General features: G+C 39.4%; 2 protein-coding genes across 11 annotated transcripts in view; one reads left to right on the top strand and one right to left on the bottom strand.

Moving 5' to 3' along the window:
- The window catches only part of ninaC (STKc_myosinIII_N_like and MYSc_Myo21 domain-containing protein ninaC), an 85,887-nt gene extending 68,185 nt beyond the window's left edge, over positions 1–17,702 (top strand). For 3 of the 8 annotated variants that reach the window (XM_070128275.1, XM_070128276.1, XM_070128278.1), the window contains 13 exons: positions 18–194; positions 619–716; positions 1,210–1,375; positions 2,057–2,163; positions 2,830–2,963; positions 5,418–5,579; positions 7,970–8,082; positions 9,159–9,341; positions 10,452–10,616; positions 11,254–11,345; positions 13,445–13,522; positions 15,233–15,412; positions 15,820–17,702. In XM_070128275.1, the coding sequence (XP_069984376.1) occupies positions 18–194; positions 619–716; positions 1,210–1,375; positions 2,057–2,163; positions 2,830–2,963; positions 5,418–5,579; positions 7,970–8,082; positions 9,159–9,341; positions 10,452–10,616; positions 11,254–11,345; positions 13,445–13,522; positions 15,233–15,412; positions 15,820–16,081 (1,917 nt within the window). In that variant the 3' untranslated portion in view covers positions 16,082–17,702. The remainder of the gene's footprint in view (positions 1–17; positions 195–618; positions 717–1,209; positions 1,376–2,056; positions 2,164–2,829; positions 2,964–5,417; positions 5,580–7,969; positions 8,083–9,158; positions 9,342–10,451; positions 10,617–11,253; positions 11,346–13,444; positions 13,523–15,232; positions 15,413–15,819) is intronic. The other 5 variants (XM_070128277.1, XM_070128280.1, XM_070128279.1 and 2 more) reach the window with 5 other exon arrangements.
- Positions 17,703–18,698: 996 nt separating this feature from the next.
- The window catches only part of LOC113809380 (long-chain-fatty-acid--CoA ligase 1), an 80,308-nt gene continuing 79,006 nt past the window's right edge, over positions 18,699–20,000 (bottom strand). For all 3 annotated transcript variants that reach the window (XM_070128285.1, XM_070128284.1, XM_070128286.1), the window contains one exon: positions 18,699–20,000. This exon is cut by the window's right edge and continues 870 nt beyond it. The gene's annotated coding sequence lies outside the window, so the exon portion shown is untranslated.

The raw sequence follows: 20,000 nt of genomic DNA on the forward strand, positions 1-20,000 counted from the left end.
TCTTCACACTCCTCCAGACACAATACGACAGCCGCGGCCTCGCCTCGCAGACGAAGGCGCAGCAGACGGTGGCCACCTACTTCAGGTACTCGCTCATGGACCTCCTGCAGAAGATGGTGAACGGGACGCCGCACTTCGTCAGGTGCATCAAGCCCAATGACGAGAAGCTCCCGGATAAGTTCGATGCCAAGAAGGTAAGGTTCGATGGGGGGGGGGGGGTGAAAGAACGATAGAAGGAATATCAAAGTGCGAGAAAGAAAGAAGGAACTGTATGGTGTGTGTTTAGATATATGTGATATATAATATATATATGTATGTATATTTGTGTGTGCGTGTGTGTGTGTATGTGAATATATGTATATATGAATATATGTATTTATAAATTGGATGGATGGATGGATGGATGGATGGATGGATGGATGGATGGATGGATGGATGGATATGTGTGTGTGTGTGTGTGTGTGTGTGGGTGTGTGTGTGTGTGTGTGTGTGTGTGTGTGTGTGTGTGTGTGCTTACGTGTGTATGTGTCTTTATGTACCTGCTAAATCAGACCAAAACATCCCCGAGAACCACCAACACGTGCTCTAACACCCCCTCACCCTCACCCCCTCCTCCAGGTACAACGTCAGCTGCGCTATGCGGGCGTGATGGAGACTGTCAGGATCCGTCAGCATGGCTACTCACATCGCATTCCCTTCGCTGAATTCCTACGCAGGTGGGTGTTGTTGTAGCTGTTGTTGTTGTATTTAAGGGTTTTGTAGTTGTTATAGAAGAGATGTTGGTGTTGGTTTTGTTGTTGTAGTCGTTGGTGTTGTTGTAGATGTCATACGGGTAGTGTTGTGATTGTTGGTGTTGTTGTCAAGGGTTTTGTTATGGTTGTTATTGATGGAGTTAAGATTTTTGTTGTTATAGTCATACTTGGGATATTGGTAAAATCGGCAAAAAGTGAGAAAGGTAACATTGATAACAATGATAATGATAATAAATAATAATAATGATGATAATAATAATAATGATAATAAGGATAATAATAATGATAATGATGATAATGATAACAATAGTAGTAATAACAACAATGAAGATAATAATAAAGATGATAATGAGAACAATTATAATGACAGTAACAATAACAACAACAACAATGATACAAAAAAAAACAATGGAAAAAATGCCACCAACCCCAATAAAGTCGAAAATCCCCCGACCAGATACTGCTTCTTGGCCTTCAACTTCGACGAGCGCGTGACCGCCTCGAAGGACAACTGCCGCCTCCTCCTCATCCGACTCAAGATGGACGGCTGGGCGATCGGCAAGACGAAGGTGTTCCTCAAGTACTACCATGTGGAGTATCTGGCCAAGATGTATGAGAAGCAGGTGAGGAGCTGGGGTGGGGTGGGGGGATGGGGAGGTTGGGTGTGGGGGTGAGGGGAGAGGGAGGTAGCGGAGGGTGGGGGATGGGGAGGTAGGGGAGGATGGTGGGTGGGAGAGGAGGGTGGTTGAGGGGATAAAGGAGGGAGGGGGTAGGGGCGGGTGGGTGAGGGGAGATAGAGGGTAAGGGGAGGAGGGAGGGGGGATGGGAAGGTAGGGGAGATGGGATGGGTGGGTGATGGGAGAGGGAGGTAGGGGAAGAGGGATGGGTGGGAGAGGATGTGGGTGAGGGGGTGAGAGGGTGAGGGGAGGAGGGAGGGTAGGGGAGAGGGGAGGGAAGGAAGTAAGGGATAGAGGGAAGGTAAGAAAGGAGGGGAAAAGGGAAAGAAAGAGGGAAATAAACGTACAAGATAAGACACGAGATCAGTATAATTACCTACATAATCCATGAAACAAAAAGAAAGAAAACACGGGGATGATAAACAAACAAACAAAAAACAGAATCAAACTTAAAAAAAAAAAGACAATCCATAACATCAACAATAAAAAAGATAAAACAAAATAATCAACAAAAACAAAAAATTCCCCATAAAAAAAACGAAATTAAAAAATAATCAAGAACAAAAAAACAAAACAAAACAAAAAGATAGATACGAAATAAACTCTTCTTTCCCCCCCACGTGACAGATCCGCCGCGTGATCCAGGTGCAGGCGTGCGTGCGGCGGTGGCTGGCGCGCGTGCGGTACCAGAAGCAGAAGTGGGCCCTCGCGCGCTCCGTCATCACGCTGCAGAGGTGAGGGGCGTGGGCGTGCGATCTTTTTAATCTTTTTATTTATTTGTTTTATTTATTTTTTTATTTGTTTATTTATATTATCTTTTGATTTTGATTTTTTTTACTCGTTTTTTTTCTTCTTTTTTTCTTCGATCTTCTTAATCTTCTATTTTTATTTATCTATATTTTTATTTATTTTTTTATTTATTTATTTATTTCATCTTTTGAGTTTGATTTTTTTACTCGTTTTTTTTTCTTCTTTTTTTTTTCTTCCTTTTTTGGGGGGTTTTGTTTGTACTCCTTGTTTATGTGTTTTCTTTTCATACTCTTTTTTTCTTTTTCTTTATTTTTTGTGTTTTCTCTTTCCCTCTTTTTTCTTTTTTATGTGTTTGGTTTTTAATACGAGTGAAACTTGTTTTTTGTGTCTTATATTGGTGTTCTTGTTTTTTGACGTGTGTTCAAAGTTTGATACATAGATGCACACATACATACACAAGTGCGCGTGCACACACACACACACACACACACACACACACACACACAAAATCCAAACACACGCACACACATAAAACCAAACAAACCAGACCACCCATACAAATAAAAAAAAACACATAGGCCTACTAATCAACCCACTCCCCCTCCCTCCTCCCCCCACCCCTTCCTCTCCTTCCCCCCCCCCCCACACAGGTACACTCGAGGCTGGATCATTCGCAAGAAATACCAGGACGAAATTCACAAACCGGCAGCCATCCCACCCCCGCCCACCCAGAAGGCCCCCGCGCCCCCGCCCCCCGCGGAGAAGTCGCAGCAGAAGGACGCAGGTAAGAGGGGAAAGGGGAAGGGGGGAGGGAGTATGAGGAGGCGAGGGGTAAGGAGTATAAGGGAGTATGAGGGGGAAGGGTAAGGGGTATAAGGGAGTATGAAGAGGCGAGGGGGAAGGGTAAGGGGTATAAGGGAGTATGAGAAGGCAGCGGGTAAGGGGTATAAGGGAGTATGAGGAGGCGAGGGGGAAGGGGTATAAGGGAGTATGAGGGCGAGGGGGTAAGGGGTATAAGGGAGTATGAGGAGGCGAGGGGGAAGGGGTATAAGGGAGTATGAGAAGGCGAGGGATAAGGGGTATAAGGGAGTATGAGGAGGCGAGGGGGGAGGGGTAAGGGGGTGTGAGGAAGTATGAGGTGAGGGGTAAGGGGGTGTGAGGGGGATAAGGGGATGTGTGGGAGTATGAGGTGTGGGGTAAGGAGGTGTGAGGATTATGAGAGGAGGGGTAAGGGTGTGAGGGTGTATGAGGAGAGGATAAGGGGTGTGAGGGACTATGAGGGGGGTAAGGGGGTGTGAGGGAGGGGGTAAGGGAGTATGAGGAGGCGGGGGTTAAGGGGTTTGAGGGACTATAAGGGGGGTAAGGGGGTGCGAGGGACTATGAGGGAGGTAAGGGGGTGCGAGGGACTATGAGGAGGGGTAAGGGGGTGTGAGGGACTATAAGGGGGGTAAGGGGGTGCGAGGGACTATGAAGGGGGGTAAGGGGTTGTGAGGGACTATGAGAAGGGTAAGGGGTTGTGAGGGGGGTAAGGTAGTGTGAGGGAGTATGAGGAGGTGGTTAAGGTAGTGTGAGGGAGTGTTATAAGTAGATAAAGAGGCGGTAAAGGGGTATGAGTAGACGGTTGGGAGTGATTTTTTTTATTAAGAATTGTTTGGTCTGCTTATTTGTTGATTTCTTTTTAGTCTCGGCGAAAAAAAATATAAATACTAAATACAGTGACGATGCATAAATATATATGCTGAGAGAGACAGAGACAGGGAGAGAAAGAGAGAGAGAGAGAGGGGGGGGGCAGAGAGAGAGAGGGAGGCTGAGAGTGAAAGAGAGAGATAGAGATAGAGAGGGAGGGAGGCAGAGAGAGAGAGAGTGACTGAGAGAGAAAGAGAGAGAGAGGGAGGGAGGCAGACAGACAGAGAGAGAGAGAGAGAGAGAGAGAGAGAGAGAGAGAGAGAGAGAGAGAGAGAGAGAGAGAGAGAGAGAGAGAGAGAGAGAGAGAGAGGAGGGAGGCAGAGAGAGAGAGAGGGGGAGCAGAGAGAGAGAGAGAGGAGGCAGAGAGAGAGAGAGAGAGAGAGAGGAGGGATGCAGAGAGAGAGAGAGAGAGAGGCAGAGAGAGAGAGAGAGAGAGGAGGCAGAGAGAGAGAGAGGGAGGCAGAGAGAGAGAGAGAGGGGGAGGCAGAGAGAGAGAGAGAGGGGGAGGGCAGAGAGAGAGAGAGAGAGAGAGGCAGAGAGAGGAAAAGAGAAAGAGAGAGAGAGAGAGAGAGAGAGAGAGAGAGAGAGAGAGAGAGAGAGAGAGAGAGAGAGGAGAGAGAGAGAGAGAGAGAGAGAGAGCAGAGAGAAAAAGAGAGAGGGAGGCAGAGAGGAAAAGAGAGAGGGAGGCAGAGAGAGAGAGGGGAGGCAGAGAGAGAGAGAGGAGAGATGGAGGCAGAGAGAGAGAGAGGGAGGCAGAGAGAAGAGAGAGGGAGCAGAAGAGAGAGAGAGGGGGAGGCAGAGAGAGAGAGAGAGGGGGAGGCAGAGAGAGAGAGAGAGAGAGAGAGAGAGAGAGAGAGAGAGAGAGAGAGAGAGGGAGAGAGAGAGAGAGTGACAAAAAGAGAGGCAGAGAGAGAGAGAGTGACAGAAAGAGAGGCAGAGAGAAAAAGAGAGAGGGAGGCAGAGAGAAAAGAGAGAGGGAGGCGGAGAGAGAGAGAGGGAGGCGGAGAGAGAGAGAAAGAGGGAGGCGGGGAGAGAGAGAGAGAGGGAGGCGGAGAGAGAGAGAGAGAGAGAGAGGGAGGCAGGGAGAGAGAGGGAGGCAGAGAGAGAGAGAGAGAGAGAGAGAGAGAGAGAGGGAGAGGGAGGCAGAGAGGGAGAGGAAGAGGAAGAGGAAGAGGCAGAGAGAGAGAGAGAGGAGGAGAGGGAGAGGGAGAGGAGAGGAAGAGGAAGAGGAAGAGGAAGAGGAGAGAGAGAGAGAAGAGAGAGAGAGAGAGAGGGGGGAGAAGAGAGAGAGAGAGAGAGACAGAGAGAAAGAGAGGGAAATAGAAAGTGAGAGAGAGAGAGAGAGAGACAGACAGACAGACAGACAGACAGACAGACAGAGACAGACAGAGACAGAGACAGAGAAGGAAAAAATAAATAACTAGACGAAAGACGATAAATAAAAAAGAGAGAGAAAAAAATCACAAGACCCCCCTCAACGAAAAAAAAAAAATAGACCCCCACGCCCACGAGTGCCCCAGCCCCCATAACCGACGGCGCCCCTTCCCTGTAGCGCAATGGATGAAGGCGAAGATGATGGGCGCCCTTGGAGCTCAGTCCTCGCTCGACAGTGAGCCCAAGAAGGAGGCGAAGGAGGCGAAGAGGGAGGCCCCGAAGCCACCGAAGACGAAGGAGACAATGACGGAGGATGAAGCCGCCACCCTCATCCAGTCTCGTAAGGCGCGCTCGATGCATGTCCTTGAGGCGGTAGTCTGTAGGATGCTCTGTAGGATGTGGATTCCGAGATGGTGTAGGATTCGATCGCTTTGATTTGGGATTCGATTCCTGGGAAGAGGGTTTGATGCTCTTGAAGTAGGATTTGTTCCCTCGAAGTAACATTTCGAATTAGATTTGATCCCTTTAGATAAGATCTGATCCCACAGAACAGGATTCAGATACTCTACTTATAAAATGTAGTAAAGGAAAGATAACCAATCCTATTTTTTCAACTACCATTATTATTTTTTTTTAACTAACACAGAAAGCACGTATGCATGACTTGCTATTTATGATCGCCATGCACTGTTTGCGCGCGTCGGAATATATTTATATTATTATTATTATTATTATTATTTATTTATTTATTATTATTATTTTTTTTTACGTGTACGGTGTGTGACGTAGTTTGGTCCCGAGATTAATATCCTAGGATGTGTGTGAGTATAATCATCTGTTTAGCGGCAAATCCAATGTTCGCTCCTTGCAACTTAGCCATTGACGTAAGCATGTGTACGCTCGTAGTATGCTGGCATGGAGACGCTTAAACATACATACATACAGTCACACACACACACACACACACACACACACACACACACACACACACACACACACACACACACACACACACACACACACACACACACACACACACACACACACACTAACATTCACACACGCTAACATTCACACACACTAACATTCACACACACACACATACACTTTTAAATCCATGTGTGATATACATGCAGTAATGTAATTCACTCTGGACAAACTGCATGTACTAAATATACCTTTAATAAAATACATAAGGATAATACAATTCGAACTACATGTACAACTAAACAGCTGTTCAGAATTTCATACGGAATACATTATGCGTACATCATCACAAAGTATTAACATCCCCACAGTACATTTCTGTCTCCTGTCTGTGTCATGCAATCCAAATTAAACTAGTTATTTAGATAATATACATATGTACTTCATGAGAGTCTTTGGTTAATTAGTTATCAACAAGTGACAGTCTACCGGCACTCACTGTAAGTACATGTAATACACATATTTAACGCCTTGTAACATCACGATATATCCTCGTTTTTTTTATCATAGTATGGACTTTTTAACCGTAGCTTGTCTTGAATTAATACGTAACAGGAATATAACAGATATGTAACACCAAGTATCATAATACATCTAACATTATATCCGCAATAAAACCCTTAAAAGTATATAAAATTTCACAACATATATTCAACATATAGAAACACCACACTGCATCCCTCTATGTTATGCTGTGAATATAACACCAAGCATGATATATTCATCATATCTTTTCACCACAAAACCCTTTTTATTTCTCTAAAGAAAGTTACCACACATTTTCATCATCAAGAAACACCATGTATCTAAATATATATTTTTTTAATCTATGAAATGATATTTCCAACACACATTCAACATCAAGAAACACCATAAATATAACATCAAGTATATCCATCAGGTATCATATCCACTCTAAATATTCTTTAAAAATATTAAATTATATTTTCTTAGGGGATATTTCCAACACACATTCAACATAAAGACACACCACAAATAAAAGCATAACGACAGTGCATCGTAACCACTCTAAATATTCGCAACAAAATACTCTTTTATCAAAAAAATTCCTTAAGGGATATCCCAACACACAGTCAACATCAAGAAACACTATAAATATAACTTAAAGTATATCTACCAAGTATCATATCGCAACAAAAAACCCTTTTATTAAACAATTCCTCAAAGAATATCCAAACACACATTCAATATCAAAAACACCACAAATATAAGTATAACCACAGTGCATCATATCCACTCTTAAATTTTCGCAACAAAAAACTCTTTATCAAAAATTTCCTCAAGGGATATCCCAACGCACATTCAACACAAAAAAGCACCATGGATATATAAATAAAATATTAAACATTTCCTCAAAGGATGTCCAAACACACATACAATATCAAAAACACCACAAATATAAGTATAACCACAATACATCACATCCATATATCCTAAACAAAAAAAAAAACTTTTTTTTTTTTTTTATCAAACACCACCATAAGGGCTATCCCACCACGCATTCAACACCAAGAAACACCCCTATTTCCACCCACCACACGTCCAATACACACTACAACATATTCTCAACAAAACATCCTTTTTATCAAACACCGCCATAAGGGCTATCCCACCACGCATTCAACACCAAGAAACACCCCTATTTCCACCCACCACACGTCCAATACACACAACAAAACACCCCATTTTCCCCCATAATTTCCCTTCCCATTTCCCCGCAAGGTTTCCGAGGTCACCTGACGCGGCTGGAGTGGGGACCCGCCCTTGAGGAGAGACTAAAGAAATTGGTTGAGAAACATATTGATAACGCGGAGGAGGCGTCAAAGGCTTTGGAGGTAAGTGGGTCCGAGGGTGTGTGTGTGCGTGTGTGTGTGTGCGTGTGCGTGTGCGTGTGCGTGTGCGTGTGCGTGCGTGTGTGTGTGTGTGTGCGTGTGTGTGTGTGTGTGTGTGTGTATGAAGGCATTTAAGGAGATTTAATGGCTGTATGTGGTGTTGAGATTTATCTATTTATCTATTTTACGATTGGTATGATTGTTTTTATTGATTTTTGGTGTTATTTTTTTTTTTTTTTTAAATTTGGTGTCACTATGAATACGATCAGGATTATCATCCTTCCTCCTCATCATCATCATCACCATCATCATCATCATCACCACCACCATCACATCCATCATCATCAGTAACAATATCACTATTATCATCATAATCATCACCATCGCTTATAACCCAGCGCCACAACATTTGCACAAATTGCCTATCCCTTTGTCAACACAACCTTCCCCTTCTCTTTCTATATATAGTCTTCCGTTTTTTTGTTCTTTTTCTTTTTTTCCTGGTAATCCCTCCTCCTCAAACCTTCTATTTTTGTGTTTTTTTCTTTTGTTTTTTCTTTTTTCAACAATTCCTCCTTTTAACTTTTAACTTTCTCTTTTCTTTTTATAACAACCTTCCATTATTTTTTTATTATTTTTTATTATTGTTTATCCTTTCTAACACGACGTTCCATCCCTCCTTTCTTCTTTCCTCTCTTTTCCTTTCTAACACGACCTCCTATCTTCCCTTCTCCTCCCATTCTTCCTTTTCTTTTCTTTTTTCCTTTCTAACACGACCTCCCATCTCTCCCTTTCCCCTCTTCTCGTTTTCTCTTTTTTACTTTCTGATGCGGTCTTCCATCCCTCCCTTTCCCCTTTTCTCACTTTCCTTTCTAACACGACCTCCCTTCTTCTCTTTTCCTTCCATCCCTCCCTTTTCCCTCTCTCCTTTTCCTTTCTAACACGACCTCCCATCTTCCCTTTTCCTTCCATCCCTCCTTTTTTTCTTTTCTCATTTTCCTTTCTAACACTTCCCTTCCCTCCCTTTCCCCTATTCTCATTTTCCTTTCTAACACTTCCCTTCCCTTCCCTTTGCCTAGGCGGAGGGCCTGTCAGCAGAGGAGGCGGCTATGATCATCCAGAAGTTCTGGGGAAGACACAAGAAGGAGAAGGAGAAGAAGAAGAAGGAGGAGAAGGAGAAGGAGACACTCGAACCCAAGAAGGACCTCGGACGCTACACCAACAGCAAGAAGATGACGAGTCTCATTATGTTCTCGGAGAAGGTAGGTGGTTCTGCGTGCTGTTGTTGTTGTTTGTGTCTTGTTGTTTTGTTATTTGTTTTGTTTTGTTTGCATTTTCTTTTTGTTATCCATTTTTTTGTTGTTATCCGTATATATATATATATATATATATATATATATATATATATATATATATTGTTATCCGTATTTTTTAAATTATTCGTATTTCTCATTTTATTATTAATATTTTCTTGTTGTTTTGTTCGTATATTCTTGTTATTTTATTAGGATTTTCTTTTTGCTGTGTTTGTGTTCATTTTATCATTTTATCATTTTATTTATTTATTTATCAATTTATTTTTGCGGTTTGTCATCTGACGTAGTTTCAGGAAACTTTTTTTCCTTTTTTTCCCCATAGTTGCATTTACACGTACTGCTGCTGTACTGACAAAAACGCCCATTATTGTTATATATTAGGATAGATTGCACGTTCTCTGTCTGTGCATATTGGACGTATTTTACCCTATATTTCGATGTTTATATTATATCAACCAGACTAACATTAATAAAGCATACTTAAGCAAATCTGCACATATCAGAATGTACTTAGCCCGTTCTTACCCGATATATTTAAACAATTTACTTAAACAAAACGATATATTGAAACCAGGCATAAAGAGGTCTATTGATCAAATCTGCATAACATCTTTTTACAATGCACGTCTAAGTAAGTACAAGCAAATATCTCTACATACCCAAAAGGAAAATCCAAACCAAAAAACTTTTCTCCCTTCAAAAACCTCCCCCCCCCCCATCAAAAAAAAACTGGCCCTCCCCTCTCAACCCCAACCCCCACGAAAACAAAAAATTGCCCCCAAAATAAATAATTAAATGCGCCCTCACCTTAAAAAAATCTCCTAAACTCCCCCCCCCCTCTTCCCCATTTAACCAAAATCTCAACCCAACAAACTTAACTTCCCCTTCCCCCCTGTTCCCTCCCCCTTTTTCTCCTCTCACTCTTTTTCCCCTCTTTCCCCTCTCACCCTATTTCCCCCTCTCATCCTTTTCCCCCCTCACCCTCTCACCCTTTTTCCCCCTAATCCTCTTTCCCCTCTCACTCTCTTTCCCCTCTCACCCTCTCTCCCTCCCCAGGTACACATGTCCAACCAGGAAACCCACAAGTACCTCAGGCGCCACAAAGCCGGGATCCGCCTGGAGGAGGTCAAAGCGCCGCCCAAGGACTACAAGAGGCCTAAGGGATTCGACCACATCCCGCAGGTGATCCACGAGCAGAGGAAGAGAGGAGCACCGCAGCCCGTGAGTAGGGGGTGGGTGTGGGTAGGTAGGGTGGGGGAAGGGGGTGGGGGGAGATGAGGATGGATTGGGAGGGAGGGAGGAGTGAGGATGGGTAAGGAGGGATTGGTATAAATGAATATTTATAGATACGGACATGTAAATGCTCTGATATAAATGCATATTTGTCTATATGGTAGGTATACATTTGTCTGTATAATCGGTTATTATACATGTCTAGGCTTATAGATATCTAATTACTTATGTGTATGTCCGTATAAAGTTATAGGGCTAGATCAGTAGCGATTCGAGGTGTCTTGGCGTCTGATTCTATTTTTTGAAAAAGCACATGGGGTTTATTTTGATCACGTCACAAAAGTTGTGAATGCTTTGTGAATATGGTCGATCACTTTTGTCTTTCAGTTTTAAAAAAGGATGAAAAATAATGATTTTCATGGTTATATTCCCATTGAACAATTATTAAAATAACCCTGTGGGACGCCATGGCACCTCGAGTTGCTACTGATCTTGCCTTCCCCAAGGTTAAACAGTGGTCTGTATTCCTCCGCCCGCTTGATATGCATGAGTGTATGTGTGGCTTAAATTTCTAATCATAAACATCGACTCTATATACTCTTACTTTCCATTTTTTCTTGCACAGCCGATTTCCGCCAACCGACCAGTCATCAAGATCACTTCAACGGACGAAAAGATCTCCGAATATTACGATTTCTTGCAAGAGGAAATGAGAAGGTACGTTCAGCTCCTCAACCTCCGCAAAGGAAAGTAGTGCGCGAGCGATCTTTTTTTCTGTCTTCTCTTGTTTTTATAAACTTCAATACCTCTTTTTCATGGCGTTTACTCTTATGATTTATCTGTTTTCTCTCTTTTTATATAGTCTTCATTACTTTTCTAATAAATGGCATTTCATTCAATGATTGTTTTATCGGTTTTCTTGTTTTATACTTTTCAGTGCCACTTTTATGGCTTTTCATTTATTCTGCGATGTTGAAAAGGGTATGAATGAAAGTGAATAGTTTCGCAATACAAAAGTACGTCTGTTGTGAGGTTATTCTCATTCATGTCTTGTTTCAGCATTGTCACAATTATTTTTTTCATTGCTAGCTTTGCATGCTGTAATTTCTAGTTAGTCTATATAATAAGATGTGTCAGCGAATTCAAATGACATTGCTTCATTTGACATTCCATACGTGCATGAAATAGTATAATGTAGTAGAGTATGTCAAGTGGTTTAACTCTTTGAGGTAATGATGTCCCAACTTTGTCACATCTTTAAATGTAAGCGTGACTCCTTGCACTTTTGATTCATTTATACATTAATTTATCTCTTTTTCAAGTTTAAAGGCACACGTTTATTTCCTAATTAGCTTTTCATGGCCATGCAAGCAAGAATAATTATGGAGTGGGGAACCTGGCTACTCACAGTAAAAACATCAATTTCTGTTATAACTTGAGGTGTATTTTCCCTCTAAAATCCTGTTCCTCAAAGAGTTAAGATTGGAAATGGTGAAATAAAAGAAAAACACAAATTCATAATTGTAGGGATGTATTAATTATATTCACAAGTAAAGAATATGGTATAGAGAAAAGAAATGGCACACATCTATAAATCACAAATTAGGTGCTGCTCTTATATTCCATGTATTTACACGACTTCTACAGTAAGGAATTACTCTATCAATAATTTTTTAAAATGTAACAATAGAAATACAAAGAGAAAAAAAAATCTGTTTCCGAGATTTTTTTTTTTTTTTTTTTTTTTTTTTTTTTTTTTGAGAAAACGGGAAAAAATATTCAAATTTGGTAACGGTACCCTTTCCCTATTTACTCTGTAATCCTATATTCTATTCTTTAAGGATAACAGTATATACAAATAAATGGATAAATCTCATATGAAAGAATTAATTTCCTCCAAGTAATATCCGTTACTATCTTCAGAAATTAAAGATGAGATTGATAATAGGCAAAAGAAAATGATAAGGTCAGTTCTTTCAGATTATAAAAGATAGGAAATATATTTTTAAAAAATCATCTATGAAAACGACACCAAATTTATGCCAAAGACAGTTTTAAAATCAGTCAAATTCCTCCCAATACTTATTAATCTAATTAATCAAACTTGCGAATGATAAAAATAATTGCTAAAACATTTGAAAAGTAAGTAAACTTTCTTCCACTGACTTTTACCTTCTTAGAGATTAAACTAACGTTAGCAATAATATTTAGATAATTAAATCAAGTTCTTCGTACTATTATCTTCTGTAATAACAAATACATACTAACACTGACTGTTTAAAAATAATTATGATTAAATAACATTAAAAATAGATTATCTTTCCACTCACTATCTCTTAACATCCTCAAAAAATAAGAACACAAGCACAACTTGAAGACAAAAATATATCTAAAGCATATTCCTTCCACACCCTAAAAAATAAAGAAAAAATGTACACAAACGATTCCAACATAACTAAACAAATGAACACTATTACAACTAAAAATTCGAAACCAAGTTCCCCTCACTAACATTCTAAGAATAAAATAAACGCAGTTACAAAAATTACAACACCCTAAAAAACAAAAATACAAAGGAAAAAAATATTTAAAGTTCCTCCCACTATCTCTTAACATCCTACAAACGAAAACAAAAATACAAAGAAAAAAATATTTAAATAAAGTTCCTCCCACTATCTCTCAACATACCACAAACAATTATAAAACACAAACAAAAAAATCGTTACCTCTCAAACACCCTACTAACAATAACCTAAAAACAAAATGAAACACTCAAAGCAAGGTCCTCGCAACTAACCTGATTTCCTCTCACGTAGTCCCACACCGGACTTTAACCCCGATACACCCTGGGACGCGCCCTTGGCTTCGAAAATCCAACGACCAAGCCGGCCGAGGTCAGTCTGCTGTTGTTGGCGCAGTAGCACAGATGTTTAGACTCAGTGTTGCTGGGCTAGAGCTGATTTAGGCTAGCTTGCTAAACACTACTTTTATTTATTTTTTGTTTTTTCGTTTTTTTTCAGGTTTTATGCTTAGCGATGTTCTGTTGTTTTATTTTTTCGTGGATTATTGGTTGATTTTTTTTATTGGTATCATTGCGGTAAACAGTATTATTACTTTCAAGCATTATGATCATTTATATATAGATATACTTAAATATGTTTATACTTACATAGCCACACGCATACATACATGCTTACATACATAAATATATGTGTGTATGTGTGTGTGCGTTTGTGCATGTATGAATGTGTGTATGTATGTGTGCATATATGCATGTATTTCATACATACTCCAGCTAGCTATACCAGTGCGTAGTTCATTTATATCTTCATAGATTGGTACAACGTGAAAAATTAGACAGACATGTGCAAATAAAACGAATGAAAAAGTCACACTGGGAAAGGCAATCAAAATCTCTGCTGTGTCGGATGAAAAGAGACTCCTCTTCGGATGGGACTATCATAGGAGGATCCTTCTGGTGTTCTCACGTGTATATATATATATATATATATATATATATATATATATATATATATATATATATATATATATATATATATATATATATATATATATATATATATGAACTTTTGACTTACACGCTAAGGAAAAGAATTACCGCCACAAAAAGGTATATGGATCCTTAAAAAAGGTAATTTATGGATCCCTAAATGTTATTATACATATGCTGATAAAGACAAAATCCACACTGGCTGAGGATAAGTATACAAATGCATAAACCAGTATAGTGACGGGCAAAAGTCTTTTAATGAATTGAAGCTTCGAATCTGTCTTCCCCTATACACAAAGTGTGGTATTCAGCGGATGTTCGAAGCGGAATTCGAAACATGTTCGACAAGAATTTTGACCGTGGCTGTACATACATTACAGTACAGAAAAAAAAAAATCTAATAGCGCAGTCTCACTCACTAGCAACGCATACTCGGCCTCAATATAAAACAAATCATACCTAACCCTACTGCTCTTTTCCTTTGTGTTGATTACCGACCTGATAATTGAGAGCAGTGGTGTTCATGACCCTTATCTCCTTTGTGCGGATAATCCCTTTCTCCGTTGTGCGAATAGCCCTTTTTCCTTTGGTCCGAATAACCTCTTCTTGTGGTCCGAATAATCCATTTCTCCGTGGTGCGAATAACGCACCTCCTGTGGCGCGAATATATTCTTCCCCGTGGTGTGAATTTATTTCTCCGTGCTGTATGTAAGGTTTTATCTTTTATAATTCGAGCAACTGTTGTGTGACTAACCCTTTCCCGGTGGTGCAAGTAATCCCTTTGCCTGTGGTTCAAATAACCCCTTTCTCCGTGGCCCCTGCTTCCATGGTGATAAGCCTTCTTATGTGAATGACGCCTTTAACCGAGATGTAAATAAGCCATTAACACCTTTGCCACCTGTGGTGTGAATAAACCCTTTCCCCCGTGGTGTGAATAACCATCCCTACGGTGCGAATAACTCCTTCCCCTGCAGTACAAATAACCCCTCCATGGTGTGAATGATCCTTCTGATGGTGCGAATAACTCCTCCCTGTTGTACGAATAAGCCATATCCTTGTGGTGCGAATAATCCCTTTTTTTCTCTTGGCTCAGAGCTGCTGAGGGCACCGACGCCAAGGTGGACCTTCGACAGGAGAAGATGAAGGCGGTGAAGGAGGGCCTGGTTACTCAGAACATGGAAAACCAGGAGAAATCCGAAGAACATTTAGTCAAGTGGAAAGGCGCTGTGGCGTTCGGCGCTGGCGTTCCCCCGCCCGAGATGGTGCCTAAGGGGTGAGTGTGTGTGTGTGTGTGTGTGTGTGTGTGTGTGTGTGTGTGTGTGTGTGTTCCTTTGCACTGCATGTTATTATAAAACATTTGCACATTGACCTAAAGCTGGCGTGGAAAAGAAGTCGTATACTCCAGGCATGGATTTCAAGTATGTGTTTTTGTGTATCTTCATTATACTCGTGTACGTAACAAAATCGGCACCTCGGTTATTCTAATCTAAAATGTAATAACTCTCCCTCTCTTTCCCCTTTTCTTCCCTCCTTCCCTCATTTCTCCATCTTTCTCTTCCTTTCCTTCCAACCTCTCCCTCCCTTCCCACCTTTTCTCCTTTCCTCCCTCCTATTTTTCCTTCCCTTTCCAAACCTCCTTCCACCCCCACCCCTCCCTCCTTCCACCCCCGCCCCCAACAGGCGCGTGACCCCAACCACCAACATGAAAGCGGCTTCGGAGCTTCGCCAGATGCTTCGTTCGAACGGGGCTTCGGGCAAGGCGAAGGCACCGCCCCCGCCAGCTCCCGTAGGACCCGGCAAGGTTTCAACGGAGGAAGATGTGGGTCCTTATAACTTCAGACAGTTACTGAGGAAGACCAACTACGCTCCTACAGACACTATTAGGAAGAGGCAGCTAAAGAGGGACGGAGTCAATGGGTATGGATCAGAGTACCAGATGTAAATCATGAATTATATTAATGTAAAATGTGTTAATGAGAGTGTATTTATCTATTTGTTCTAATGATCTTATTCTCGTATTTTTTCTGTTCGTTTGCCCCTCCCACTTAACTGTAATGAAGGAGGATGAAATATAGATATTTGAGACAATATTTGAATTTAAGTGGAATATAAGAGAGAGAACTATAAACCATATATTCTAAATGCCCTTCGCCTGATGAAATAAATAACCCACCCAACCCTCTCATTCCCTTGTAATGCCCTTGTAGTATATCGCATGTCACCCTCCAAGGAACAAAGCCAATAACCCCCGTAATAAAAAAAAACCCTCCTTTATAAACTAGGAAGAAAAAGTCCACCTACAGTAGCACCTATTTCTTGATATAGAATCCTCATCTCTTTTCTCACCACAGAGAGTAAGCAAGCAGTACGCCCAACCCAAGATACAACATCCTCTCAAGATATTTGTTTTTAACTCTGACACTGGGTTAAAGGCAGATATTTGCAGAAATCTGTTATTGTTGCTGTTGTTGTTATTGTTGTTGTTTCTCAGTCTTAACACCTCCCCTCTTTTCCCTATATCCTCAACCTCCAAGCCATTAAAATCATAGCCATCTATATATACACTTTTGACATATATAGATCCTTTTTCCAATTAGATTGATGCTATTGGTAGTAGTTATCTTAAGAATTATGTCAATAGATTATATGATATGAACGTAGCATCACTGCAAAGAAAATTATATCAATAGAGTTTGATTTGTTTCATAATCACCCATTTAAATGAGCTGTAGAATGTACTCAATGTAGGATTATTCCCCCAATAATGAATGAGTATGTGTTCTGTTATACATATTCTGTCGTTATTTTTTTCGTTATTAATGCCTAACTTTGAAAGAATGAAATTTATGTAGCAGTGGGAAAAAAGAGATTTGTATACTGTAGAAAAAATGGGAGGGTTATGCAGTGAAAAACAAGGGTTTATATAATGTAACTGTGAAGAAGGAAAGGTTTATGTGAAAAGGGAAAGATTATGAAAATTAGCTGTGAAAAAGGAAAAAAAATATATTGTACTGTAGCTGTGAAAATAGGTTTATGTTCCATAGCAGAAAAAGGAGGGATTTACGTACTGAGACTTTGAAAAATAAAATAGGTCCATGTAGAGGTCTTATTTATTATGTTTATAGTTGTGAAAAAGAGAGATTTATGTAGGTGGTTTTCATGCTAGTCATTTTGCTCTCAATTGAAAGAGCGCTTAATATTAATGATTATCACTTTCTGATTTATCCTGTTTGGTTTGTGAACGAAAAGATTTTGTTAGACAAAGCCTTAGCAAAAAAAAATATTGTCTTTATTTAGGTTTCTCATTATAACATTATGCAATCAGACTGCTAACAATTTAAGTTAAAGACAAATAAAAAATAATAATAATATTAATAAAAAATCTGAATTTACGTGTTTTATATTTCATGAAACGGAGATTTTCCGAATTATTGAGACAATACTCTTAGGTGTCTGCATGTGTTATAATTATTACCTTCAATGACAGACAACTTGTGGATGAGAAAGGCTTGTGTGAGAGAACAGCATGTCAGCTTTTATCCCTATAAAGAACATTATCAAATTATCGTTTGTTTTACTTTACCCTCTGTCGTGTATATAAAACACAATACTAACAGTCGAATTAAATTGATATTCTATATGAGGCTACAGCATCTTTCCATAACATTTTCACTTATGAGATGTTCTTACCCTCCCCCTCCCCGCTTACTTATATTCATTACTCATCACCATCTTTCTAGTATGTGACTTCCTCGTCACAATCATCATTAGTTATTAAAGACTACATTTAATCGGGATTTTGTTTTATCAGGAGGCTCTTTTTCCTCGTCTTTGTTTCATACCGTTATCATCAATGTATACTCACTTCTCTTTCCTTATTCCCATTTCCACTATCTTCTTTATAAAACTCTATCATAAAACATTGCGTCATTTTCCCTCTCAGTTGCAAAATCATTATGAAAACCTCCCATTCTTTCTCCTCCTCATCATCCCTTTTGATACTTAGTCTTTTAAACGATCACCATAACAAATCTTCCTTATTTATCATTCTTCACTTCTGGACTCGTCTGTCTTTTCTCTCTTTCATTTACTTCCTTACCCATTTTTATCAAAATCAGTCCCTCCTTTTCCCTATCAACTTCACTCTAAAATCTCTCCCTCTATTTCCCTCCTCTTCGTGCACAATACTCTCAAGGGAATTACAAACATCAAGTGTTTTGTGCTTTATTTACATCCATAACATTTCATAGTATACATAGAAACCTACGATACACAATTAATTCCAGTGAGGAGTCACACGCGAAATCACAATATATGATTTAGAAGACTGAGGACCTGCAGCTACCCAGTGATAACAGTTAAGACACGCCTGATGGTCGAGAAAGTTATCAAAATTGTGAGTAATTTTGATTCTGAATTTTGTACCAACACGTGAGCTATTTTTGGTTTTGTTTTGTTCTCCTTTTTTCTCTTATTTGTTTATTTATTTATGCATTTTTCTCTTGGAGGATCACGTGATGTTTGGTCAAAATCGTATGAGTGGGATAAGAAATACAAGATTAATTTCATGCAGTGTATTTGCTCTGCTTCAGGCGTGGTAATATTTAATACATTCTTTTTTCTTTTTGTAATATGTACTCATTTTGTTAGATATGGCCAGTAACAAGTACGTTTTGACAGAGAGAATTTTTGGATTTATACTGAAGATTGCATATATGACAGTTTCTTTCAAATAATATATCTAAATGTATGAATCATTCTTCTGATAATGAAGAATGTATTCACACAGGATGGATTTTTTTCTCTTTCGAAAAAATATAAATAATGATAACTTTCTACAATTTTTTTTCTCCATTTTTAATACTAAGTCTTGGTCTCTCGATTTCCTCACACTAAAGCAGAATTAAAACCGCTTCCGTGATTAATTAATGCAGCCTTTCGTTGAGACATGATGAAGGCTTAATGACCACTTCGAGCTGTAAACAACTAAACGGACATTCTTAATTGTAGGTGAAAAATAACTAGGTTTCAATAATCACCCTGTTATTGCTCAGAATTACAAAACATAATCATTCCCTTTAAAAAACTTGAAACTGAATTTAATCTATATATATATATATATATATATATATATATATATATATATATATATATATACCATACATAATCACATCTGAATTATTATAAAATTGCAACTGATGAACAGCAAGAGTGAATATTTAAGCACTAAATGGCAATGTAAGGAGAGTGATAATCGTAAACTTCTATTCTGTAAATATACGAAAGCATGGCAATAAAAGCACTTTTTCCATCCTTTTCCTAATAATATTAATGCACTACTGCTCCCACAGTTACCCCAGCAACAACTATTGTATACAGAAGTACAAACTAAAATTATCAACAATGAGTATTTCTTCCCCCAAAATTAAACACAAACAAAAAAAGAAGTTATATTCACGTCTTCACATATATATAAAAAAGAAAATGAGTTGTTATGGTAGACTTACATTTTTTTCAAAGACTTCTATAAACCTAAAATCATGAACGTTTTGAGTAAAACGTTTTCATTACAACCACATAAGTTGAGCACCGGAGGCCTTGCGCCCCATCAGCTGGTTCAAAACTTGACTAGAAATACTGTTTTTTTATATATATAACAGACATTACTTTGCATTACCATAACATAAGTATTTATAATATTACTGGATATCTGACGAGACAGTTGCTTGCTTTACAGAGAGGATTAAAAGAGTGATATATTGATATGAATTTACAACTATCAAATTGAACGATATACAAGTTTTGTTTTGTAACTCTGTTATATGAATACAAAACTAGATGCACTGTACATCTAAAACCTA

Source organism: Penaeus vannamei, chromosome 12 (assembly GCF_042767895.1).
Source record: "Penaeus vannamei isolate JL-2024 chromosome 12, ASM4276789v1, whole genome shotgun sequence".
In the NCBI taxonomy this organism is placed as follows: domain Eukaryota; kingdom Metazoa; phylum Arthropoda; class Malacostraca; order Decapoda; family Penaeidae; genus Penaeus; species Penaeus vannamei.